Below are 27,755 nucleotides of genomic sequence, written 5' to 3'. Positions count from 1 at the left end.
CACTTGGCCGCCGCGGCCCCGACGGTCGAAGCTTGGATGCGGCGGCGCCCGCCGAGCCGGGGCGGACGCGGGGCGGCCCGGGCCGGGGACACGCGCCGGTAGCCCGGGCGCCGCAGCGGCCGCAGGATGGCCGAGGTAAGCGCGGCTCTCCCCACCCCCAACTCCCCGGGACGGGCGGCCCCCTCTGCGCGCGGGGCGGGGCGCGGGGTGCTGGCCCGGGGCGCCCCTCGGCCGGGCTCCGTGGGCACCGGGTGCGCGCCCGGGGCCACCTCGCGGGGCCACCTGCGCGGCGGGGCGGCCCTTCCCCGGGCCCGGCCCGCGGGAGCGTCTCGGGGCGCCGGGCCCCGGGGCCGCCCGACGGCCCGAGCTGCGGACGCGCGCGCGGACGAGGCGGGTTCCCGGCGCCCCCGGGGCGGCCTGGGCGCGTCGGAGGCGCGGGGTCCGGGCGGCACTAGGGACAGGCGCGCTCCCCCGCAGCGCCTCCGGGGCTCGTCCGAGGTGCTCCGCACGGTCTCTCCCCGGATTCTGTTTCTGGAGAGTTCTGGGCGCGCGGTCACCTCCAGGCACCCGAGAGGCGCGGAGACGGGCGCACGCCGGGCCCGGGGAAGCGCTGCGGAGCGCGGTGCGCACGGCCGGCCGCGAGAGCCCAGGGACGCGAGAGCCCAGGGACGCGAGGGGCGAGCGCGCGGACCGGCCGGGGCTGCGGACCTGCGGGCGGAAGCCGACCCCGCGCCGCCGCCAGCCCTTCCGCGGGGCTCCTTGACCCGCCCGTGCGCGGCGCCCCCAGGGGGCGGGCGGGCCTCGGGCGGGACGGGCGGGGGCCGCGCGGGGTCGGCTCCCGGGGGTTTACGGGAAGGTGAAGGGGGGCGCGCCCGCCAGACCCCAGCCCCGCCGGCCGCCTGGCTTGGCATCAGCCGCTCCGGAGTTGTCAGCCAGATGTGACAAGATTGTGGAGAGGCGAGGGGAGGAGGAGATCTGATATTAATCAGCGCATAGCTCGGAGCCAAACTTTCTCAAATGCGGTGTAGAAACATGCTCTTCTCATTTAAGGCATTTCTTTGTGGCTGTGGGGCTGCCACCGGTCGCAGTTTGACAGTTCAATGGAATGCCAACTAGCAGCCTTAATTGTAGGAGTAAAATTGTGTGTGTTGGGGAGGGGGGGGTCAGACACTAAGGTTCAGTCATGTCCCCTCGTTTTATGGCCATGTTCACCGCAGTTCTCTGAAGACAAGGCATTTAAATCGGGCCAGACGCCTGGTCGCAGCCAGGCCTCTGCTGTTAACACTTAACGGGCCTGAAAGAGGCCCCACTGGTGTCCTGGGAATCCCTGTCAGTGCGAGAGTGAGTGTGAGTGAGTGTGTGTGTGTGCGCGCGCGCGGGCGTGCGTGCAGGGGAAGAAGACATGTGTTCCTGCAGCTTTGAGCCGCACGGCCGACCTAGCAACAATTTTTTTTTAATCCATTCTCATCAAAGTGACAAAGATTTTGGCTTGACAGTAAGCAAATTGAAAACCAGCATTTGGCAGATCACCTTTTCCCTTTCTTTCTGGCGCCTTTTCGTTCCTCGTTTATCGTTTTAATTTGCTATCCAAGTTCACGGAACCTTTTCATAAGATCCCTTAGACTCTTAGCTCACAACTATATGTTTATGCGCTAAAAGTTTTGCTCCATGATAAATATACTGGTTTCTCAATTGTCCCTTCCCAAATCCATTGCTATATATTATAAAGACCTCATTAAAAATGGAATAGGTCAAAATAAAATTTCCGTGTGTCATGTGGAACGACATGACCTCAGACGTGCCTGGTTGTCCAGGATTTGATTTTTGTTTTCAATGAGTGTGAAAAGATCACCATCATGTTTGCTCTGATAAATCTTGATAAATAGCTTTATCCTTTCTGGCAGACCTAGAAGAATAAGACGTGAGTCATTGTTTAATTTCTCATCTGATAGGTTTGCTAAATTTAATTTCACCAGGAAAGCATTAGGATTTCAACTCAACTGTTGGTTTGACCGTGTTCGTGTTGTAGCTCAATGCCGAGGAAGGTTGGCGGGTAAGCTCTTCTCTGGGCAAAAGTGCTGCTCGTGCTCTGGGAACTCATAATTATGTTCAGACATCTACATAACTTAATTTGGAAAATCATGTGTCCCTGTACATGCTATTCCATCAAGAACCGTCAGGATTTAGCCACACGCCCGTCCTCGGGTCAGAAAGTGATGAGCTGGGAAGGGTTATTTGGTCCTTGGTGTTCACTAGGATGAGGAACGAACATCTGTTTGCTCTGGTTATAATTCACATTAGAAATATTAACCAGCATGAGAATAATTCCTGTGAAAGTGCACAGTTTGCGTGGAGTGTTGTTTTTATTTATTTGTTCATTTTTTACATCTCTCTCCTGAAGCAGTGAGGCCTCCGTCCCAGGCTCTTATTCTGTATCTCAGAACCATCCGTGTGGAAAGAAGGTTGATCCACACCATTGGTTGAGAAAAGCTGTGCAGGTTTCCCTATGGAACAAATAATCATCGTCTTTTACACATACCATTATCATTTATGGATGCCTAAGGATAAATATAAACATTTTAAAAGTTTAGTTTGTCGGTAAAATTAAAGCACAGCATACGGGGTGAGGAGCAGTAGTGTCTTTTAGCCTCTGTGTATGGCTTTAGAAGTTATTTTGACAGTGGTCATTAAAAGAGTTGCCCCGAAGGTTCCACAAGGTAAATTACTTGCAGGAGGAGCATGCTTTATTCCAGGGTGAATTTTCACCTCTACAGATGTCATTTAGAGGGAGTTACTTTTGTCAGGAACAGCCCTGTTTAAAAAGAACTAGAAATACCCCAGGTGAGTTGAAATCTCACTGCTGAGCCACTTTTTTTTTTTTGGATCAAGATTTAGAGATCCAATGATTTTTTTAGTTACCTTTTTTCTGAATATCCTACTACAGATTTTTTTATTATATTTATTTATTTACATATTTTATTTTTGATGCCTTATCTGAGAGATGTTAAAGATAACTGGGTTCGGCACAGAAGATACATCTGGAAAGTTTTGTGGGTTTTTTTTTTTTTCTTTTAAATTGGTTTCCACCTGAGAATGTTATTTCCTCTTATCTTGTCATCCTTTGAAGCCCTCTTCCCTGATTCTGGAAATTCTACATTTCCAGGATAGCCCCCTTTCTCTGCGTGGCCACTTGCCTATTTTATCCAGAAAAGAGTAGATCAAAACAAAGAGCAGACCTTGCTTTGCCATGGTCTGATTTAGAGACTTCTCAAACTTCGTGGGTTGTAGTAGGCAGAAGGGCTCTCTCATTCTCGGCCACGCTTGGGCTCGTTGTTATAAACCAGCTAAACGAATCATAGAAGTTTGCCTTGGGGGAATGATAATTTCACTCAGCTAATGTGGCGGGGAATAGTTGTCTTAGTTAAGGACAACTTTAATTCAGGCTGCTAGCTTTTTCTTGCATATGGTTACATTCATTTGTCTCCTCTTACAGATTACTTGTGTGATCTTTCCACTCAGACAAACATCAGAATTATTTCCCAGCCCTACATACCAGCTTCCAGAAGCATCGTCTCTGTTCTGTAGCCCTCTGACTGTTAGTTGCATTATTCATGACAAAGGTAAAATTTTTATACGGACAACTCGAACGTTTCGTGATACACTACACTATGCTGGATTTCGAGACAGTGATCAGGATGGCGTAATTTGCTAACTCTGGTCTTTTTAAAAACTTCATTTTGAAAATCTAGGGTTGCTTTTTTTTTTCTTTACCCTTAGTTCTTGAAACTTTGCTCTCATTAAGTCCTTTAAAAAATATCTGCAAAATTTTACTTAGAAGTGTTCACAGTTTCATCATTATCTTGCAGCAGCAGCAGCAGAGGCAAAGTTGCACTGCTCGTGTAACTGGCCACCGTAGTTAAAATTATCCTAAAGTATAAATGTCTTTTTTGTGGGTTGGTTTTTGGTGCCCCCACCCCCACCACGGCCCCAGAGCTGACTTTGTTGCATTCAAACGTCCCTCCGTTTTTTGTTATCAAAAGTTTCTGAAGATTGCCTCTGAGATCCTCCCAAATTTAAGTTATAAAAGGAGAAAAAAAACATGTGTCCATATCATTTATACTTTCATATAGTTTTTTGTTGCTTTTAGGTTGCTTTTTTTTTTTTTTTTTTTTTAGTGAAGAAGTATTTGGTTTGGTTCGTAAGGTACCATTTGGATATTTTTTACTTTTTGTGTTTTCCATTTTCAGAACTAATCGTTTTAAGAAAAAAAAGGCACAGCTGTTAAATTATTTTGGCACAGAGTTTCTACTTTGATTTATAGAGATCAAAAGAACAAGTATTTTCTCCACCATCCTCTTTGAACTGAGCAACAAGAGAACGAGGCAAGGGTGTCACGCGTACTTTCTACTCACAGGTAGACTTGGCCCAACATCTGTGCCCTGAGTTCTACCTCCCACCTGCCCCTCCTCTGCCAGACCCTTCTCCATGCTTTCATTCTTTTTTGGTCTCTCTTTTCATCCCCATGCGTGCAGTGAGAAAGCAGATTCTGTTCATTCTCTAGTGTTGTTTTTGTATCACAAATTATGCCTACCTGGTTTGGGAGGCTTTCCGGGTCCCTTTTTTCAACTGTGCTCGTGGTAAAGGGTGTCTGCCTGTTGTTGGGAATCCTGATGGTTCCATGAAGCCAGCAGAAAGACTTCTGGCTGCACATCTGGACAGCCCACGCCCATCTTACCCCGAGTTCCTCAATACCCTTGATTATCTGGTAAGCCTTTTTTAACCATTGATGTGTCCAAATCAAGATCCACGTAATGTCCCTACAGCATGCCTCTTAATCTATTGGTTTACACTTTTATCCTTGCAGTTTTTTATGAAAAAATCTGGGCCATTTGTTCTGTAGAATGCCCCCCAGCCTGGATCAATGATCGCTTCCCTCTGGTATTGTTGACATTGTGGCTATGCCTTGGTCCCTAGGAGTTGACTGAGGGGCTTGATCTATTTCAGATTTTAATGTTTTCCACAAGAACACGGCATCCGTAGTAGTACATACCTTTCCATCCAGAGGCAGATGACCTGACCGTCAACTTTCACGTTAGGGCTTGTGGAGTGGTGGTATTCTAATTCTTCATTTATTCACTGGACACTCCTGTAAAGGGAATCTCTGTCTCATCCATGGTTTGGTTACCCTGAAGTCCAGTTTGTATAAAAAAAAAGATATATACTTGATTCCTTCCCTCTGCTAGCGAGTTTGGGGAACAGTTCATTGTCTCCCTAGCATTCCTTAAAGGTGGCCAGTGAGCCTTTCATTTGTTTTTAGTATCCTTTGAATTGCTAGATTTTATTATAGTGAATGACTCACACTGATTTTTGACGAGCCATATTCTCTGCTCTGCTTTTCTTGACCAGTCGAGCTGTATGGCTTTCTTCCCCCAGTGAAGACACGCATGCTTCCCTAGGGCAGACACCAGGAGTTCCTGGTCTTTGTATCCCCAGGAGGCACCCTACAATTACCAGAACATAGTAGATGCTTTAAAAACAAATGAAAACCAACAACAACAAAAGCGATTTGTTAAAGAAATTGGTATCGTTTTTGTTGAACGGCTCGCAGAGGAGGATGGCAGGAGACAAATGTCTGGTCGTCTGGTTGTGTGTCTCTCTCTAGGCAGCCTTCACTGCAGTGCCACCTGCTGCCTCCCCTAGGAGGCCCTCATGGTCTTTCCCTTCTCTCTTTCCCCACTGGCCTTGTTGCCTGTCTGGCAAAGGGGGATACTATTTCCAGAATCCTAGTTGCTGTACCTCTGTGGATTCATATATGTAAGGAAAACTTAAGAATTGAAAGAAGTCATGGAAAAATGAGAGAACAGAAGGTAGGGAGAAAAAAAAAAAAAAACTAAGTCTCACAAAAGAAGTAAGAAGTTAGAAAAAGTGTGTAAGAGGTAGATACTGAGCGGCCTGAAGAGCAGTTTGGTAGAGCCCTCCTACCCTTGAAAGATGTGGTGTCCTGAACCATGAAGGCTGGCCCCGCAGTGAGAATGGGGTGACAGCTTCACTGCGGGAGAAACCAGGTCCTCACCCCACAAGTTGAGGATGGTCTGGTGCCTTAGAAGACATTGCGTATTATAGATCCTGAGTGGCAGTTATCAATTTGCACTACAGCCTCCCAAGACTTGAACATACTAAGGATTGTCTGTATCCACACTTAAAAATATAACTTAGAAACACTTGAAGCCATTTTATGCTATAGTTGGTGACTTAAAAAGTGATTTAGCAGATTGGGTCCTTTGATTTTGTTAGGGAATTAGAATTCTTACCACTGAGAATCTGGCACCGCCATAGACTCTGACTGAAGAGATGACTTCAGACTCTAAACATGGCCTTGATGGATTTCTGCTAGCCACTTTTCACATGATCTTCACATGGCCCTCTCCACAGCCAGCAGGACAATCAGTATGTAAATTAAGAAATACATTTGGCTGCTAGCAAAGCTCCTAACTAACAGTTATCATCCTTTTTGTGCAGCCTTCCTTAAGGCGTGACCTCAGAGTTGCCTTGTGGTCACAAAATGGAATCTCAAGTCCAGCCATCACGTTCTTGTTCCAAGAAGGAAGGAGGAGGACAAGCAAAGAAATCTCTCAGCTGAGTCAACTCCCATTTACAAGGAGCTTTCTGTAAAGCTCCACCTAGCAACTTCCACTTGTATACCACTGGCCAGTACTTAGTCACCTGGTCACCCACAGAGACTCAGAAAGGAAGATCAGGTGAAAGACTGTTGGGTGGGCATCTATAATTAGTGAGCACGGTGCTGCTGCCTCATTCATTCATTCAGTCTTCTCCAGTTCATCCTAGCAGAGGGCCTACAGAGTATCAGGCCCCCTGCTAGCTGCTGTGTGCTGGTTGGGGGTTCAGTGGGCTCTTTTAGGACTGATTCCTTGTGTGGCAACGTTTGTGGAGTTTCTGTGATAGGTATTTTTAGTAGCTCTGTCTCTGTAGAATCAGACCACCTGTGAGCCTTGTTGTGGGCCTTGTTGAGCCTTGTCACAACACTCCTATCGTACCGAGTGGTCTTTTCGGCTCCTGTGTATCCTCGTTAATATGGCTAATAGGCCTCTGAGGTCGGCAGAAACGGTTGCAGAATCAGCCTTGTTAGGCAAAGGTTCCAAGGCATGGATCTGAAGGTTTAATGGGAAGTCAGAGCTAAGTCACCTGAAGCCAGTTGTAGGTTTTACTGCATCCCAGAGAAAGATGTTCCCTGTGGTAAGGGGAAGCAAGCACAGGCTCCCCACTTCTGCATCCAGAGGTAATATTTTTAACACAGGCAAATCAAATGCATTTCATATCTTTTTATAAAGAATTACTTAGAACAAAATCCAGACTCCTTGGTCTGCCCCCCAAGATCCCACGCAGAATGCTCTCTGCTGCCTCTCAGACTCACATTTTCTGCCTTTAACCTCATTGAGTCACTATCTAGACTGGCTCTTTCTTCCCTGAGCACTCAGCCTCTCTTGTGCCTAAGGGCCTTTGCACTGACTGTGCCCTCTACCCTAAGACACTTCCTCCCTCTCCAGTTTTTCACTGGCTCCTTGGTGTCCCTTGGATTCAGTTCAAATGTCACCTCTTCAAAAATCTTGAGTGATGATCTCATCTAAGAGGTACTCACTTATGCCCCTACCCCTCCATGCCACCAAGTAAAATTGCTAGCTTAGCTTTCTGTTTAGTGTATCCATAGCACCACTAACTCTGAACTGATACTGCCTATTTTTTTTAAAGATTTTATTTATTCACGAGAGACACAGAGATAGAGAGGCAGAGATGCAGGCAGAGGGAGAAGCAGGCCCCATGCAGGGAGCCCGGCATGGGACTCGATCCCGGGACTCCAGAATCACACCCTGAGCCGAAGGCAGAGCTAAACCGCTGAGCCACCCAGGCTGCCCTGATACTGCTTATTGTTTATTCTCTGTCTCCTCTAGATTGTAAGCACCTGGACCAATGAGGGACCTCATTGGTGGTGTTCAACACCTTAACCCCCAGAGTGTAGAACAGTGCCTGGCTCATTAAAGTTCAGTAACATTTATTCATTTATTATAAATGAAGTTTCTTTACAGTGTGAAACTTTAATGCCCTGATCTGCAGAACATGGATGATGATGCCTGACTCAGAGTTTGCAGGAATTAAATGAAACCTTAAGTGTTAGCACCAAATACTGATATTTCAAGATATAACCTCTCTCTAGTACCCAAATTGGAGACTGCCCTGACAGCCGTGAGTTCCTTAGTTTCCTCATCCATAAAATGGGGACGGTAATGCCCTCCCTCCCAGGGAGGCGGTGATGAAGAAATGAGACCATGTAGGGGCATGCTCCCTGCAGTAGCTCACACCCAATTAAGTGCTCAGGAAAGCACACCAACCGTGTGACTTTGGGAACATTACTAATCTTCCATAAGTCTGTTTCCTGAAAAGAATGCCCTCCTCCCAGCCACGTGGTAAGCGTGAGACAAGAACACCTGTGAAGTCTCGCCACCATGTGGCAGGGCAGATTCTGGAAGAATATCTGGTCTCACCATTGGGCTCTGAAGTGTCCAGTAGAACTTTCTGGGATGGTGAGAGTGTTCTGTATCTCCAGCCATCTGGTACTGTAGCCACAAAACCACACATACCTGCTGAGCACTTGAAAGGTAGCTGCTGTGACCAAAGAATTGAACTATTTATTTATTTATTTATTGGAGAGAGAGAGTGTGTGAATGGGGTGAGGGAGAGAGAGAGAAGCAGATCCCCCTGCTGAGCAGGGAGCCCGATGCAGGATTTGATCCCAGGACCCTGGGATCATGACCTGAGCTGAAGGCAGATGCTTCACCAACTGAGCCACTCAGGAGCCCCAGAATTGAACTTTTAAATGTTTTATTCTTACTAATTTAAATTTAGCCACATGTGGCTGGTGGCTGCCGTGTGGGGCAGGACAGACTAAGTCACCTGAGAGTACAGAGCGGTCCAGCGAACACGCACGTCAGTTTTGTATCTGAGCCAGTTCACAAACTGCTCCTCTCAAAGCATCAACGCCGTGAACCTGGAAAACCCCAGAGGTCTTCTATAACTTTTCTCCCTCACCTTCCATTCAATCCCTAAGCCTACCCCCCTGAATTTATTATCCTCAGTGGTAGGAAAATACCTGCGTGTACCGGAGATTGGACCCTCAAACCTACCTAAAAACGAGGTCATAACTTTCCAGCTGAAGACTGCAAATAACAGACTCCTCTGGCACATACTAGGTGTGTCAGTAATTTCTGGATGGATGAAGGAACAGATGATCAAACCAGAATTTTGAATGTTGATTCGTAGCACATCAAAGTGACTAATAACAATTCGGAAATAGTCTGATTAAAATGAGTGCGTAAAAAGCAATAATCATGTCTTGATGAGTTCAGAATGTTGTAAACATCTGCTTTATGTTTCTAAAGAATGGAAGAAGTATTAGGATTCCAGAGGAAAGGATGTAAGTTTTAAGAGTTTTCCATATTGATTTGCATGAGTACTTTTCGTCCTGTAATTAGAATTTTTTGGTTTGATTTCATTTTAGAAGTTTTAATTTGTCTTTAGATAATGGTGCTATAATTTTTACCACATCGTGGAATTCTGATATGGGTGGAAAAACTCAAGGGCCTTAATATTGGAAGTTTTCTAAGGCACTGTAATTAGCTTTTTTAGCTCATAAATAATTCCTCTGAGATTTATTTCCATGGATGTTTAATGAGCTTTATTAAGCCTTATTCAAATAGGTTCATATAGAGCCACATGAATATTTCTTTTAAAACAGCATTCATACATTGAATTTATAGATAAAGCTGCTTAAAATTCTGTCCCCAAACTAGAAGCTGCTAAAGCTGCATAGTCTGTTTCAGTCAGTGGTCTCAACTTGAGACGGTCTTGCCCCACAGGCACTTGGAACGTCTGGGGAGATTTTTGGTTTTCAAAACTGGAAGAGAGAGAGGTGTTTCTGTGGTATCTGGTGGGTAGAGACCAGGGATGCTGTTAGTCATCCTACAATGCACAGGACAGCCACCACAAAGAATTATGTGACTCAAAATGTCAATAATCCTGGAGTTGAAGAAGCCTGAGTCAGGTATCAAGAGATACAGAAAAAGCAAGTTTCAATCCTAGGCTATGAAATGTGCTTGGGACTGACTGTACCCTGTGTGGTTTCATTTTGCTGGGCCTGAGATGGAATCACCCAGAGCTTCCTGGGGCTTTGCCCAAGCAAGAGCCTTTTAAGCAAAATCTTCAGGAAAAGAGGAAGTATGTGCTCAAGGACATCTCTCTCTGATTGAAGCAGGTCCTATTTTCTGAATAAATGAATGTGAATTTACTCTGAATGATTCCAACGTCTTGCTCCCAAACAACGAACAGCATCTTGGAGAACATGATCCAAAGAATTTTTTTCTCTTTTAAAAATTTCCTTTAAAACAGTCGTATTTATAAGAATGTAGGTTGTGAAATATTGCAGAGGCTGAGTATGGAGTATGGAGTATGCTGGTAGCTGTTGAGAATGCAGGTGGCTGGTCCCTCGGTCAGCTGGCGTGGAGAGTCTCAGGGATGTTTGGGAATCTGGACAGCATGTTAGGTGTGCTACAAACAAGGCGAAGGCTGCCTTTAACATTCTCATTGGGACCAGGTGTAATAGAAATTAAACTCATTTTTGTCCTTCCAATCAAGAGAACTATATCATTATGTGTGTAGAAATATAGATGTGTATTTTCATGTATTTAATACATTTGTATATGTATATAGAAGTAGAACCTTTATAACCAAAGTCTCTATAATTTCTGGCGCAGTATTTCTCAATCTTTTCCTCATTAGGAGACTAGAAATTTTCCCTCAGTTGTGCCTCCCACAGTGAGATTTTTAGTATGGTACCATATACTGTGTTTCTGTTCACGTGTGTGTATCTGCATTTTATACATAAAAAGAATATTTTTTCACCTCCCCCAAGAACTAGTTTTCACCCCATTGGGATGATATCACCCCGAATGAGAGTGCACGCATTATTACAGTAAGAAGATGTTGTAATCACAGGGAGCTCTTTGTAGGATATCCTATGGCTGAGCAAACACACCTTCTGCTTTCTGATACACGTTTGCTCTTTTCTGTTTTGTGATCCTTCCTGAAGGGATCTGGTAACACTGTTACTATCTGCTGCATACCTCATTTATGAGGAGCCCTGTTCCTTTACCTGAAAATCTTGCCCAGCTGCTCCATTCAGGCCCATTGTGATCCAGAAGGAGTCACAGCAATCAATTCAGGTAGATTTTAACCTCTATTGAAGCAAGGTCATTGATTTTTTTAAGACTTTATTTTTTAGAACACTTTCGGATTCACAACAAAATCGAAAGCAGAGATTTCCCATATACATCCTGCCTTGACACATGCATAGCCACCCCATTATCCACATCCCCCACTAGAGGGTACATCTGTGATAGCTGATGAGCCCACATGGACGTGTCATCATCACCTAAAGTCCATGGTTTACGTTAGAAATCACTCTTGATGTCATCTATCCGATGGGTTTGGAATGTATAATGACATGTATCCATCATTATAGCATCATACAGAGTATTTTCACTGCCCTAAAAATTCTCCGTGTTCTATGTCATCTCTGGCAAGCACTGATCTTTTTACTGCCGCCATAGTTTTGCCTTTTCCAGAGGGTCATATAGTTGTAATCATACAGTGTGTAGCCTTTTCAGATTGGCTTCTTTCACTTAGTAATATGCGTGTAAGTTTCCTCCAGGTCTCTTCATGCCTCAATAGCTCATGTCTTTAGTGCTGGGTAGTAGTCCAGTGTCTGGATAGACCACGGTGTATTTATCCATGCACCCACTAAAGGGCATCTTGGTTGCTTCCAAGTTTTGGCAGTCATGTATAAATGTGCAGGTTTTCGTGTGGACAGGCATTTTCAGCTCCTTTGGGTAAATACCAAGGAACATGATTGCTGGGTCATACGGTAAGAGTATGTTTAGTTTTGTAAGAAACCACCAAAGTGTCTTCCAGAGTGGCTGCACCATTTTGCCTCCCCACCAGTAGTGAGTGAGAGTCTCTAATGCTCTCCTCATGAGCATTTGGTGTCGTCAGTGTTCTGGACTTTGGCCATTCTAATAGGTGTGTAGTGGACCGGTATTTTTCAGTAATATTTCTATTGAGATATAATTTACTTACTATAAAATTTACCCTTATAAAGTATATAACTGAGTGGTTTCGCTATATTCACAGTTGTGCAACCATCACTACTATGTAATTTTAGAACATTTTCACCTGAAAAAGTAACTCTGGTCAAAATTTAAAACATCTGTGCTTCAAAGGACACATGAAGAAAGTGAAAAGATAATCCAAGGGCGGGAGAAAACATTTGCAAATCATCATCTGTTAAGGGACTTGTACTAAGAATATATAAAGAACTCTTAGAACTCAATGCTAAGAGACAAACACCCCAATTAAAAAATGAGCAAAGCATCCACATAGACATGTCCCCAGGGAAGACCTACAAGTAAATGGCCAATGAGCTCATGAAAAGATGCTGATCACCATTAGCCATTGAGGAAACGCACATCAAAACCACAGTAAGACACCACCCCATACCCAGTAGGATGTCTATTTCAAGACAGGAACAAAAGTGTTGGGAGGGATTTGGAGAAGGTGGAACCTTCCTACATTGCTGGAGTGGATACAAAATGGTGTGGCCACTTTGAAAAACTGACAGATTCTCAGGTTAAACAAAATTACTATACGATCCAGCAATGCCATTCTGAGGAAGACATAGAAATGAATACGTATGTCCACCATAGACTTACACACAGGGCTCCTTCTGCAGGTGATAGAAATGTTCTAAAACCAGATCATAATATTTGTACAACTCTGTGAATATACTAAAAATCATTGAGTTGGATACTTTGAGTGAATTGCATGATACCTGAATTGTGTATCAATTTAAAGCTATTTTTAAAAAGATGAAAACAGGGGCACTGGGTGGCTCAGTGGTGGAGCACCTGCCTTTGGCTCAGGGTGTGATCGAGGACTGGGATCGAGTCCCGCATCGGGCTCCCCACAGGGAGCCTGCTTCTCCCTCTGCCTGTGTCTCTGCCTCCCTCTCTGTGTCTCTCATGAATAAATAAATCTTTTTAAAAAAAGATGAAAACAAAAAAAACTAATATTCTGCTCCCACAGCCACCCATTAACATCCTTCCTCATCCCTGCCCACTCTGCACAGCACTGGTAACTGCCAGCTGGCTTCCAGCCTCAGTAGATTGGCCTCTTCTTGACGTTTCATGTAAATGGAGTCCTACCACCTGTGACTTTTTGTCCTTGGTTTATTTCACTAAGCATGTTTTCAAGATTCATGCATGCTGTAGCAATGTGTCAGTACTTCATTTTTTTTTACAGCTAAATAATATTCCATTGCATGGGTATGCCTCATTTTGTTGATCCACTCTTCAGTTGATGGACATTGGGGTTGTTTGCATTTTTTGGCAATTATAAATAATGCTGCTATGAACTTTGAGGTACAAGCTTCTATGTGGGCCTATGTTTTCATTTCTCTTGGGCACATACCTAGGGGCAGATTTGCTGGGTCATGTGACAACCCCTGTTTAACTTTTTGAGGAACTGCCAGACTGTTTTCCAAAGTGGCTGCACCATTTTACATTCCCATTGGCAACTGATTTTTAAGTGAAGACTAGTTATATACTTCTTAAAGTGAGTTTGCCAAGTCCCAGGACAGAATCTCCCCTTCCCTGTCCCCACACAAGGCCACAGAATCCTTTAATTGATAGGTGGAGGTTCCCCACCCCAAACCACACACACACACACACACACACACACGCACGCACACACACACACACACCAGTTTCAGGGCTCTTCTGAACTGTGTAGATTCCACCCAGTGGCTCTTCCCAGGAGCCTCGTGGATGCAGCCCTGTGAGAGCTCTTTCTCTTTAATAATACATACCATTCTTCAGACCTCTCTACTCCCTTTGGAGGAATTCATCTCAAAAATATATGGGAAGCTTTGTTCTTAATACCAGAACTTAGCTGACACGTACCTCTCTGGATTCTCTTTCAGCCGTGTGAACTTGAACATGCAGCTGGGTGAGCGTGTGGGCTGCCAGCCTGGCTGGGCCTCAGCAGCCACCGCGTCCAGTGGGTAGAACCGGGGGGGATCGGCCACGGCATGTCCTCCGTCTGTGTGGACTTTGAGCCTTGACCATGTATTGGGGGATAACCACGTCCACATTTGGATAATTCTCCATTCATATCACTCTTGTTCACTTGTTTCAGGATGGCCCCTGTATAACTTTCAGGGGTGACTGCTTCGGTCAGCTTAGAGGTCAGTGAAAATGTGACTGCTCATCCTGTCTGTACTCTTAATAACAAGCAAAGGGGCACCTGGGTGGCTCCGTGGGCGATGCATCTGCCTTCAGCTCAGGTCACGGTTCTGGGGTCCTGTGATAGAGCCTCAGGTCAGGCTCCCTGCTTAGCAGGGAGTCTGCTTCTCCCTCTGCCTCTCTCCATTCCCCAACCGTGCTCGTGCATACACGCTCGCTCTCTCTCTCTTTAATAAATAAAATCATTTTAAAAAAATAACAAGATATTTCCATCTAACTCATATTCTTTTCTTAGAGAACATTGTGATGCTCCCCAGCCTGCTCGCACCCCCTGAGCAGCAGTGGGAGGTGTTTGCCCCCCCAGGGCCCTGGGCCAGCTGCTCTTCTTCCCAGGGAATAGGGTCCCCCCTCCCGAGGATGGCCCAGTGTGGGCTCACGGTGTTCCACGAGTGTTCCTGCATGGAGGCCCACATCTTGTTTTGTAAGCCCCGCCCAGGTTCTGTACATCACTCACATCCTATGAATGACCTTGTTCTCTTTTGCAGGCTATCAGCTGCAGTCTGAACTGCAGTTGCCAAAGCTTCAAACCGGGAAAGATAAACCACCGTCAGTGTGAGCAGTGCAGACATGGATGGGTGGCCCACGGTAACTTTGTTTTTCCTCCTCCCTCAGCCTCTCCTGTGCCCTCTGAATAACTTAGAGTAATTGGGGAATGGATTTAATGATCTGAGAATGACAGATGACACTTATGTGTTCCTGCCCTTGCCAGCTAACAGGCTAAGAGCTTTATATACGTTCCCATTTTGAATTGTAACAATTCCATGGGACAGGTGAGGTCTTAGCTCAATTCAGCAGATGGTAGAAACTGGTACTTCAGGTATCCCCGGGTGGCTCAGCAGTTTAGCGCCTGCCTTTGGCCCAGGGCGGGATCCTGGAGTCCCGGGATCGAGTCCCGCGTCGGGCTCCCGGCTTGGAGCCTGCTTCTCCCTCCTCCTGTGTCTCTGCCTCTCTCTCTCTCTCTCTCTCTCTCTCTCTCTCTCTCTCTCTCTCTCATAAATAAATAAATAAATCTTTAAAAAAAAAAAAGAAAAAGAAACTGGTACTTCGATCCTGTCTTCTGTGGTGATAGAAATGTCCTGTGGTTGAGATGTCTGGGTGACTCAGCGGTTGAGCATCTGCCCTCGGCTCAGGCTCAGGGCATGATCCTGGGGTCCTGGGATCGAGTCCCATGTTGGATTCCCCATGGGGAGCCTGCTTCTCCCACTGCCTGTGTCCCTACCCCTCTCTCTGTGTCTCTCATGAATAAATAAATAAAATCTTTAAAATGTGGTGTGGTCAGTGCACTAGCCTGCAGGATTGCTAGGCAAAATTCAGAATGCTCAATTAAATTTAAATTTCAGATAAACAAGAAATAACTTTTTAGCCCAAGTATGTCCCAGTGATTATTTTTAGTATAAATATATCCCATTTATTCACTGTTTACATGAAATTTATGCTCACACTTACCTGGGCATCCTGTATTTTTATTGGCTGAACCCAGTAATCCCACACGAGCCCTTGTGGCTGCCATGTACTTGAAATGTGACTCTGAAGAACTGAATTTCTGATTTTAGTAATTTAAGAAAGAAAATAATTTAATAAGGTAAAAATAATCCAAAATTTAAAATGTAATCAATTTACCTAGCCATGTGTGGCTGAAGACTGTCGCATTGGATGGTATGGGTTTTGGTGGTTAACCACCGGACGCGGTGTAGGAAGAGGCACAAACCCAGATGCATCAGATCCCCAAGACTGCGTTCTTCACCAACAGACCCCGTTCTTTCCGATTTAAGCCTTTTGGTTATGTAGCTGCCACCTTTGTGTTTATGCCTTTTCCTTGCACCTGTCCTATGCGGGGCTATTTTTTACTCCATAGGGCCGGGGAAGGAAGAAAAGAAGGGTCTCAGGCCAGTCCATCTTATTTTTAGAAGTTCCTGTGAGTAACGTAGAGCCTGATAGCCTGATTGTTAATTATTTGCATATTCCTGGGTTTTTTTTTTTTTCTGTTTGAACACATGATTGAGAGCTTGTGCTCGCCTGCTGCCTAGGTAGCATTTCTTTGAGAAGTAAAAATCCTTTAAAAGGGTATTTCTTGGGATCCCTGGGTGGCGCAGCGGTTTAGCGCCTGCCTTTGGCCCAGGGCGCGATCCTGGAGACCCGGGATCGAATCCCATGTCGGGCTCCCGGTGCATGGAGCCTGCTTCTCCCTCTGCCTGTGTCTCTGCCTCTCTCTCTCTCTCTCTCTCTCTGTGACTATCATAAATAAATAAATTTAAAAAATATATTTAAAAAAAAGGGTATTTCTTGGGGATCCCTGAGTGGCTCAGCAGTTTATCACCTGCCTTCCGCCCAGGACGTGATAGTGGAGTCCTGGGATCGAGTCCTGCCTCGGGCTCCCTGCATGGGGCCTGCTTCTCCCTCTCTCCCTCTCTCTCTCTCTCTCTCTCTCTGTGTGTTTATCATAAATAAATAAATAGTATTTTTGGGGACGCCTGGGTGGCTCAGTGCTTGAGCGTCTGCCTTTGGCTCAGGTCATGATCTCGGGGTCCTGGAATTGAGTCCCACATCGGGCTTCCTGCAGGGAGCCTGCTTCTCCCTCTGCCTGTTCTCTGTGTCTCTCTTTGTGTTTCTCATGAATGGGTGAATAAGATCTTTAAAAATAAAATAAATAGAAATAGAAGAGTATTTCTTCAATTTGATCTTTCAGCCCTGAGCAAGCTGAGGATCCCCGCCGTGTATCCCACAAGCCAGGTGGAGATTGTCCAGTCCAACGTGGTGTTTGATATCAGCAGCCTCATGCTCTACGGGACCCAGGCCATCCCTGTTCGCCTGAAAATCCTATTGGACCGGCTCTTCAGTGTATTGAAGCAAGATGAGGTCCTCCAGATCCTCCATGCCTTGGACTGGACCCTGCAGGATTATATCCGGGGATATGTGCTGCAGGTACAGGAAGCGTGGCCACCGTTGTCCTGGAATGTCTTCTCAAATGCGTGTGCGTAGGACTGCTATAACCCCATTGCTGTAGCCGTTGGTGGGCATCCTTTTCTAGCGGCTGAAAAACCCCCACCTTACATTCTGGGGAAAATCCAGTGTTTTCCTCAAGATACCTGTGAAACCTCCAGACATGTGCTGTTTATTTACATATTCTCCGATTTGGGCATCACTAAGCCAGCTCACCCACAGGAAAGCCTTTGCCCCGTGTTACTATCCGCAGGCCACCGCCTGACACAAGACACCGTCTGTGCCAGGTTTTCATGAGGGTGTGGGGTGAGAAAGGAGCGTTCCAGAACCACACAGACAGCTGCAGTTCATGCCACCCTGTTGCTGGCCTTCCTTCCCAGGCTCCATCATCCTGGGATATGTCTGTGTTCCGGTTCCTGCTCATTTTCTTTCCTTGCATCCCCTTTGGCCTCTCCGTGTGTTCTCTGCATCCCTCCTTTGTGCCTTTCACCCCTTGTCCTTCTTGTTATTTTGCAGAGTAGTCTTACCTCCTTCTAGTCCATGTCATGGGGTCACAGCCACAGGCAAAGAACTTGTTTCCTGGTATGAATTCTATCATTTCTCTGACGTAGGAAGCAGCTACAACTTTTTTTTTTTCACCCTTCACACTACACTTGAAAATGTTAAAGTTTCAATGACGCGGGATGAATCTACTTCTAAGACTGATAATATACACTTCATTTTGACTCAGGTTGGCCATGTCACCAACACAAACACTTAATCTTTTGTCTCACAGGGCAGGTAAATTCTCTTCATTTTCCACTCAAAAAGCCAGAGGCACAGAGTGCTTCTAAATCCTGGCCAAAGTCAGACCCAGGATTTGAACCCATTTCTTTCTAACTCTAAACCCCACAATCATTCTGTGGAGGCCTATTTGCTCACCTCAGGCGCAGGACCCCCAGCAAGCTAGAAGCAACCTTTTATGTAGAGTAGCATTATGATCTTACATTATGACATAGATCAATATTTAATGATCCTAATAATCTTGCTTTCTAGTGTTAGGATTAAAAATATGGAATCAATTACCTTGAACCTCTAGTGCATCAAAAATTTATGATGTTACATCCCTCATCATCTTCAAAACTCTTCCATGCATTGTGAAAAATCTCAGTAGGCCATCAAATACATGTTCTGTGATAAAATATTTATTGTAGTTTTGGGAAAAGTTAGGCCTTGCTAGAGTTTGAAAGATCTCCAACGCTCCAGTGTAATTACAGCTCTACTTTGTGAACACGGGCAGTAGATCAATACAGGTTCATTTGTTTTCTGATGTTAGTTGCTGGGGAAGATTATTAAACTTGCAGCAAATAAATACTTGAGCTCTGCCTGGGTCTGACTGCTCCGTCTCTACTTCCTAGATAAAGAAGTTACTATTGTACAGATGATACATATTTTCATTTTAGTGGGGAAAATTATTACACCTAATGCAAAACAACCAATTGCTTTGAAATAAGATGGAAAATAATCACCAAATTTCCTTCAGGCTTGAGTAATATTTTATTTCTCTCTTTTAGAGCACCACTTACATTTGTATGGTTTATTTCCTGCACAGGGTTTCTGGCCTAGGAGATTAGCGTGAGTGGGGGCTAAACTCTACAAGCCCTGTGCGTGTCCAGAGGGGGTGTTTTGCACAGAGGTGCCCTGTGGGGCTAGTGAAGGCCCTGACCATGTGACTCTTTCTAGCGAAGAGGGTCAGGAGTAGTAAATTAATTGCACTTTTTGATTCTGGTTTGGGTTTTAGGATGCATCGGGAAAGGTGCTAGATCACTGGAGCATCATGACCAGTGAGGAAGAGGTGGCCACCCTGCAGCAGTTCCTTCGTTTTGGAGAGACCAAGTCCATAGTTGAGCTCATGGCAATCCAAGAGAAAGAGGAGCAGTCCATCATCATCCCACCGGCCACAGCGAACGTGGACATCAGGTCTTTCATCGAGAGCTGCAGCCACAGGAGTGCCAGCCTCCCTACTCCTGTGGACAAGGGCACCCCCGGCAGCCTGCACCCCTTTGAGAACCTCATAAACAACATGACTTTCATGCTGCCTTTCCAGTTCTTCAATCCCATGCCTCCCACGCTGATAGGATCGCTGCCTGAGCAATATGTGCTGGAGCAGGCGCAGGACCAAAGTCAGGACCCCAAACAGGAAATCCATGGCCCTTTCCCCAGCAGCAGCTTCTTAACTTCCAGCTCCACCTCATTTCAGACTGAAAAGGAGCCATGTCTAAACTGTCCAGACACGATTACTAAAAAGGAAGACAGCTCCCACTTAAGTGACTCCAGCTCATACAACATCGTCACCAAGCTTGAGAGGACACAGTTGTCCCCCGAGGCCAAGGTGAAGTCAGAGAGGAACAGCCTGGGTCCAAAGAAGGGCCGAGTATTCTGCACGGCGTGTGAGAAGACCTTCTATGACAAGGGCACGCTCAAGATCCACTACAACGCTGTCCACCTGAAGATCAAGCACAAGTGCACCATCGAGGGGTGCAACATGGTGTTCAGCTCTCTGCGGAGCCGGAACCGCCACAGCGCCAACCCCAACCCGCGGCTGCACATGCCCATGAACAGAAACAGCAGGGACAAGGATCTCAGGAACAGCCTGACCCTGGCTGCCTCGGACAGCTACGAGCGCCCCGGCTTCGCGGTGACCTCTCCGGACTGCAGGCCTCTGCCAGGCTACGCTGCTCCGGGGGACGGTGCCACCGGGGGCCAGCCAGCCTTCCCGAGCATCGGCCAAAATGGAGTACTGTTCCCCAACCTGAAGACCGTGCAGCCGGTCCTTCCTTTCTACCGCAGTCCAGCCACTCCGGCCGAGCTAGCCAACACCCCCGGGGGGCTGCCTTCTCTCCCTCTCTTGTCCTCTTCAATCCCAGAACAGCTGGTTTCCAGCGAAGGGCCATTTGAGGCCCTTCCCAAGAAGAAATCCCGCAAGTCCAGCATGCCCATCAAAATCGAGAAGGAGACCGTGGGAATAATTAACGACAAGAGGCATGCTCTCAGCTCAGATGAGGATGTGCCCCTGCAGGTGGCCAGCGAAGACGAGCCGGAGGCCTGCAGTCCTCGGTCAGACAGGCCACCCGAGGAGCGGCACGCACAGGCAGGAGGCCCCGGGAGACCCCTCCCGGCAGGGGACAGGGTCTGCCGCCTAGAATCAGGGATCGAGTTGAGCAGAGCCATCTGCAGGACCCCTGAGCAGGCCACGCAGCACTCAGAGAGGGAGGCTGAGCAGAAGGCAGCAGTGACCGCAGTGCCCAGGGAGATCGAGAGTGGTGGCCGTGAGCTTCAGCTCACACCTGGGCCAGAGCCATGTGTCCCCTTTCCTGACTACATCAAACTTCAGCAGCGCCTGCTGGCCGGTGGGCTCCTCAGTGCTCTGTCCAACAGAGGGATGGCTTTTCCTTGTTTCGATGATTCTCAAGGGCTGGACCACATGGGTCAGCACACGTTGGGAAGGCAGAAGGAAGAGAATCGCTTCCAGTGTGACATCTGTAAGAAGACATTTAAGAACGCTTGCGGTGTGAAAATGCACCACAAGAACATGCATGCCAAAGAAACGCACGTGTGCACGGTGGAGGGCTGTAAAGCCACCTTCCCTTCTCGCAGGAGCAGAGACAGGTAAGACATCTATTGGCAAGCATTGCTTCTAAAGCAGGGATGCTTAAACTTTAATATGCATCTGCGTCACCTGGAGTTTGTTAAAACACATACTTCTGAGCCCGGCCCAGAGTATTTCTGCTTCATCAGGTTTGGGAAGAGGCCTGAGAGTTTGCATTTCTGAGTTCCCAGGTGATCTTGCCCTTGCCATCCACGGTTTGAGAAACACCGTTCTGTAGAATATTCAAATTTTCCATTCCAAATATAAACTCATTTGGCCACAAAACCCGACCCAAAATTACATGAAGCTATGGGTTGTCTTTTTTCTTAAATCTCCCTTTGTGTGAGTTTTTTATTATATATTCATTGCAGAACTACTAATGGATTTATTACAAGGACAGGAACAAAATATTACAGTTTATGCATTATTTGCCTTCCTAAAGTCTGAGACACTCTGAATTCAGAAACACATCTGGCACAGATGGTTTGGAATAAGGAATTGTGAACTAGGCTCACGTGAAGGAGAGGTTAAATCATCACCATAGCTTCCCAACACTTGCCTAACATTTCATTTTGTGATACGAAGCCCATCAAATGAAACCTTTTCTCTTATGTCTGGTTAACCAGCTATACTCAAAAGGAAGAATGACTGCGTGGTTGGGGAATTTTTAATAATTAAGATATAAGAGCAAAGGCACTTATTATTAGCATGTTGCTTCAAGGGTTTGTGATGTTGGTTGAAAGATGAGAACTGTTTGGGTGCCAGCTGTTGGTGAGCCTCACACAGCGTCAACCTGTTTGCCCAGTGCCCAGGCAGACAGTGTATCTCATCACTCTGGGGACACAACATTGGCATTACTGTCTTGCTTGTGCCTCTCTTCATGAACTTAGTCACAACCCCAGCCTGTGAACGGAAGCACACACATAACTCAGAGGTGACCCCAGAAGGCTTAATGGAAGGACTAGCTTTCTGACGAAATGCACTGGTTCACGGAATAGTAAAATGTTCCATTTGCTCAAACAAGCTTGACTTGAAACAATTCAGCATCCCCATGACCTTAGTCCAACCTCTAAGATGAAATTCATTAAGAAGGTGGAGATGAACAGACTGCCATACACATTTCTGCATAGGGCTCATAAGAACATATTCGCATTGAGCAAAGAGGATAGAGCATGAGTGATATTGGTTAAAACTCCAGCTTCTGTTGCTGGCATATTGAACCAAACCACCAGGATCCCCTGATTTGCAAACTCATCCTTCTCCTTCATCCTTCCAAAAGGAGGGTTTGTTCATGGACAAGCTGTGATGTTGAAAAAGAGATAGTCCTATCAAGCACATTATCCTTGACAGTTAAGATAGTGTTGTGGCCTACAATGTTGCACTAAATTAGAAGGCGTATTGAATTTAACATATTATACCTTCATTTTCTATTTATTTTTTCACGTAATTAATATTTTCCTATATTCTGGACATAATATATTGTGGACACCAGCCTCCTCCCCCCACTACAGGAAAGCATCTTGAATTCTGAATCTAAACTACAAATTCTGGTGGTCTGGAACTTGGAATGCATTTTTAACTAGAATCGGATTAATATGGCACCATTTTTAAAAGAGCTTTGTCGACAGACTGGGGGCCACCATCCTGTCTCTGGGTCAGCGATAAGAACTGTGTTGTTGGGATAGCTATCCTCCCCTCTGGACTCTCAACAGCAGTCACTAGGACCACTCAGAAAGGGGCTGGGATAGCACCCTGGATGCTTAGTTAGCCAAAAAATACTTAAGAACTTTCTGTTAGTTGCTGTAGACCCTGCTCGCAAAGGCCAGTGGGGGAGACAGAGCAGTAAAGAGCAGAGACTGAATGTAGTGGCTGCTGTAATGAGAGAGACTCTGACAGGTTGCTGTGGGCACATACTGGCAGCCCCTGACTAGACTCTTTGAGAAGTTAGGGAGGGCTTCCTGGAGGAAGGGGCATGACTAAACCAGCAGCTCTCAGACATTTTGGTCTCAGAACCCCTTTACAAATTCTTAAAACCCCAGGACCCTCAAGAACTTTTGTCTGTTTGGGTTTATAAGTATTGATGTTTACCGCATTAGGAATCAAAACTGGGAAAAAAGATTAGTATTCATCTCATCATTTAAAATAATAAACCTAAAAAATAAATAAAATAAAATAAAATAATAAACCTATTATATGTTAACATACGGAACATTTAATGAAAAATAACTCCGTGTTCCAAAACAAAAAGTCAGTGAGAAGAGTGGCTTTGTTTTACATTTTTTGCAAATCCCTGTAACGTCTGGCTTAGCAGAAAACAGCTGGCTTCTCACATGGGCTTCTGCATTCGACCTGTTCCAATACCACATGTCACGTAGCCTCTGGAAAACCACGGTATGCTCATGAAGGAATGATGGTGAAAAAGGCAAATAATGTCTTAGTATCGTTATGAGATGAGCTTTGACTTCAGGGCACCCCTGAAAGCGTCTCAGGGACCTTGAGGGGTGGCCAAACCACACTTTGAGAACCACTGGTCTTAACGAGGCAGAAACAGGGGAGCAAGAGGGTGTGGGGTTAGGGATGGAAGACTCAGGGCTCACACACACACACACAAACACGGGCAACAGGCACGGCATTAGCAGTCCTGGACACAGGAAGCCTGGGATGTGGTCCAGAGGGTTTTGCAGCTGTGGTCGTCCCTGGTTTTAGGGGATGTGGCACCCAGGAAATGCACCTAACCCTCCAAGGCTTAAGGAGAAGGCTGGAGGACGCCAAGGGCTCGCTGTCAGTGTTCATGGTATACCCGGGCCCAGAGCTTTGCTTTGTTGCAACAGGGACTTTCCTTTGCAAGGTTCCAGGAAACCTGTCTGTCTGACTTTTTTTTTTTTTTCAACCACTCTTATGTGCTGGGACCTGCGTGTCAATCTAGTGTCTGGTTTTCTGCCGACATATACCTGCCGCTTCCACCCAGAACGCTGACATAATCACAGGGCAGAGCTGCTGTTGATAAGAGTTGTTTGCAGAGTGGGTGATCTGGGAGAACAGTTCTGATTATGTCCAGAAAAAGAATGTAAGGCCTAGAAGAGACACGTCGAATAGCAAATGTTAGACGTTTTATGAAATAAGATTAAATTTCCACCCGCCCTACCTCCTACTGTGTCTTTGAGGTTGCGAAGAGAACACTCAATTCTAGTTATTTTGGTGGAGGTCCATTCCCCACCACCCACCACCAACCACCCCCCCATGTGGTCCTAGCATGCATCTCATCTGTACCGATAGCGAGAGGTTTCTTCGCTGTTGGGAATCATTTTCTTATATTGTCTTTAAGCTTGTACTCCTATAGGAAGGGCTATTTTTGCCGGTCAGAAGTCGGCAGGGGATCTCTGAGCAAGGCCGAAATTGATTTACAAGTTACATCCAAATGATATTGTGTGAGCAAGAAGCATATGTCATAATGGATACTCATTATCTGCCCTTGAGGAGTAATCATTGGGTAGAAGATTGGTGGTGTGTTCAGTGCTGCATTTGCAAAACTCCCGTCTGGTTTCTAGTGAAACGTTGCAAATATGAACTGAACCTAAATTCTCACTCGCTCTCTCTCGCTCGCTCTCTCTCTCACACACAATTTGTAGCCAGTCAGATTTTCTCACCTATAGCACTTCTGTGGTGATGTGAGAGCAAATGCTGTAAACCATGACACAAGCCATATAGAAAACTAAATTTCCCAGTAGCCACGTTAAAATATAAAGAGACACAGGTGAAGTAAGGATTAATTATGTATTTTGTTCCATTCAGCGTATCCAAAATATTATCATTTCTTTTTTTTTTTTTTTTTTTTTTTTTTTAAATTTTTATTTATTTATGATAGTCACACAGAGAGAAAGAGAGAGAGGCAGAGACACAGGCAGAGGGAGAAGCAGGCTCCACGCACCAGGAGCCCGATGTGGGATTCGATCCCGGGTCTCCAGGATCGCGCCCTGGGCCAAAGGCAGGCGCCAAACCGCTGCGCCACCCAGGGATCCCAATATTATCATTTCTGTCTATGACATATCCATGCGTCAGGTGCTCACTAGACACATAGGGGTAGCTCTCCTACTGCCACACTGGAATATAATTCTTGGTTTCATTGTAAAAAGTCCTTTGCTTAATTCCTTATTGTGACCATTTCTCTGTGAGATCCCCTGGTTCCAGTATCCCAGGGGAATTGAGCTAACTGAAGTAAGCTGGCCATTCTCTGTAGATGAGGTATGGGAAATTATATGTCTGTCACATGGTAGAAATTAAGAATACATATTCCCGTCTTCTAGACTATAGGCTTTCCTGACCAGTGCTACCTTTTGACAGGGACTGAACAGCACTGGATCAGTGTCCACCGACATGCATTTCATCCCACTCTCTCTAGGGTCGCTTCTTCCACGCCACAAGATTTTTCTGGTATCTCCCTAGCGTCTCCCCGTTGAATGATGACTGTTTTTACAACTGCCCAACCCATTGCTAACCATCTTTTCACTCTTGTAGACACAGTTCAAACCTAAACCTCCACCAAAAAGTGTTGACCCAAGAAGCACTGGAGAGCACCGAAGACCATTTCCGTGCAGCTTACCTTCTGAAAGATGTGGCAAAGGAGACCTACCCGGATGTGGCTTTCACTCAGCAAGCCTCCCAGACATCTGTCATCTTCAAGGGAACGAGTCGGATGGGCAGTCTGGTTTACCCAATCGCCCAGGTCCACAGCGCCGGCCTGGAGAACTACAACTCTGGTCCGCCAAGTGAGGGCACCATCTTGGATCTGAGCACTACCTCAAGTGTGAAGTCAGAGAGCAGCAGCCACTCCTCTTGGGACTCAGACGGGGCGAGTGAGGAGGGCACCGTGCTCATGGAGGACAGTGATGGGAACTGTGATGGGCAGAGCTTTGTCCCCGGGGAAGATGAGTACCCCATCTGTGTCCTCATGGAGAAGGCTGACCAGAGCCTTGCCAGCTTGCCTTCTGGATTACCCATAACGTGTCACCTCTGCCAAAAGACGTACAGTAATAAAGGGACCTTCAGGGCTCACTACAAAACTGTGCATCTCCGCCAGCTTCACAAATGCAAAGTTCCGGGCTGCAACACCATGTTCTCATCCGTTCGCAGTCGAAACAGACACAGCCAGAATCCCAACCTGCACAAAAGCCTGGCCTCCTCTCCCAGTCATCTACAGTAATATGATGGTGGCCCAAGCACACTAGGATAAGTGTTCACCACAGTTCAGGAATAGTCCAAAGAAAGGTCTCTAATTTTGTTCATTAGCACCCTTGAGGCAAGCCAGGCAAAACATCTTTGGGTTAACTTGATAGTCTCGTGTGGCAAGGTTGAGCAGAAGACAAGCCTTGTTGGAAGTCAACTTTGGGGCAGTCCTTCCTATTATTTTTCTTAGTCTAAGGGGTTTTTTCCCCTGACATAACAAAAACTCACAGAAACACGGTTTTTCCCACATTTGTTTACACATTCCCTGGAATTGTTCCGGGGCTGCAGATGGACGATGGGGCCCAGGACCTTGGGGCAGCTTGACGTAGGCCTGCAGTGTGAAGGGTCAGGGGAGCGCCCTGGAGAAGCAGACTGCCAGCACGGGTGAGGAGCCAGTCCCAAATATCACATTTTTCAATTCCTGCTTTTAATGAGTCTGAAATCCAGACTCGGGTTTGGGAAAGTGACTTTTTGAGACTGTTTTGCCTCTGTGGAGTGGAGAATTGCTTTTATTTTTTTTTTCCCCCTTCAGAGGTCTGGTGGACCTCTAGGAGTTCCCAGAAGAAGCAGGTGGGCTTCCAGCACATAGGAACCAGGATGTTACCAATGCTGTCTGTTCCCGCTGGGTAGCGGGAGAGATTTCATGCACTTAAACATAGCAGTCTTCAATTTAATTTAAAATAGTTTTGATAATATTTAATTTGTGTTTGTTACATGAGTAGTTGGGGTGAGTGCAGATGTGTCACAGTGTGACCTCTGGGTCTCTGCTGGAGAGCAGATCAAGGGTCAGCCTGAACTTCAGAACGCTGTCTATGTCCATTCAGTGAACCTCAGAGTCTGGTCATTTCAGTCCCCTGTGGTTGGAGTGCAGGCGTGATCGTGGCAGGACATTTGTAAATACTCGGCTGAAGCATCTAGAGAATGTGGCTCTGACCGTCGGGTATCTTCAGAATCACTGGGTCCCTCAGTCCTCATCCTTTTATACACGTGTAAGGTTAGGATAAACTTTCCAAGTTACACGATAGAAGAATAATAGGGCGTTACTGCTATACTGTACGTCTTAATATTTAACTTATTCTGAAATGTACCCCACACCATTGTACACATTTGCTGTTTGTAGAAAGGAAGTTTCATCGGTCCTGTAAAAAGAGACCATCTCTTGAAATTTGGCATTTATGGTACTCGGAAAGCCTGTGGCAGGGAGAGAGAAATTGGCTTTGTATTAAGACTTCAGGTTCACCTTCTTTTAAACTTACAGTTAAAGTAATGAAAAACACCCTCAAAGAGAATCGGAGGTTATATGAGAGAGATTATCCTCCGCAAATGCTGACAACCTGTTGTGGATTGTTTCAACATTTTTTAAAAAATAAATGTGACAACCCTTGGTCTCTGCTTAAAGTGAGATGTATCTTTCCACTGTTTTGTTACTCAGCTGTTTATTATTCCAGTTTCCCCCAAAGTAGCACAATTTGTATACAAATGAGTTTTCTATGACTTAATAAAAATGTATGCCACACGTTTTTGTTTAAAAAGGCAAA

General features: G+C 46.0%; 1 protein-coding gene across 1 annotated transcript; it reads left to right on the top strand.

The window, feature by feature from the left end:
* The first annotated feature begins 67 nt into the window (after positions 1-67).
* BNC1 (basonuclin 1) lies at positions 68-27,755 on the top strand. Its single transcript, XM_038532972.1, has 5 exons — positions 68-135; positions 14,912-15,011; positions 17,113-17,348; positions 19,147-21,014; positions 25,510-27,755. Exons 1-5 carry the CDS (start codon positions 127-129, stop codon positions 26,192-26,194), a joined length of 2,898 nt encoding a protein of 965 aa, XP_038388900.1. The 5' UTR covers positions 68-126; the 3' UTR covers positions 26,195-27,755.

The sequence above is a fragment of the Canis lupus genome, chromosome 3 (assembly GCF_011100685.1).
Source record: "Canis lupus familiaris isolate Mischka breed German Shepherd chromosome 3, alternate assembly UU_Cfam_GSD_1.0, whole genome shotgun sequence".
In the NCBI taxonomy this organism is placed as follows: Eukaryota; Metazoa; Chordata; class Mammalia; order Carnivora; family Canidae; genus Canis; species Canis lupus.
Note: the sequence above shows the minus strand (reverse complement) of the source record. Positions and strands in the feature narration are given on the sequence as shown.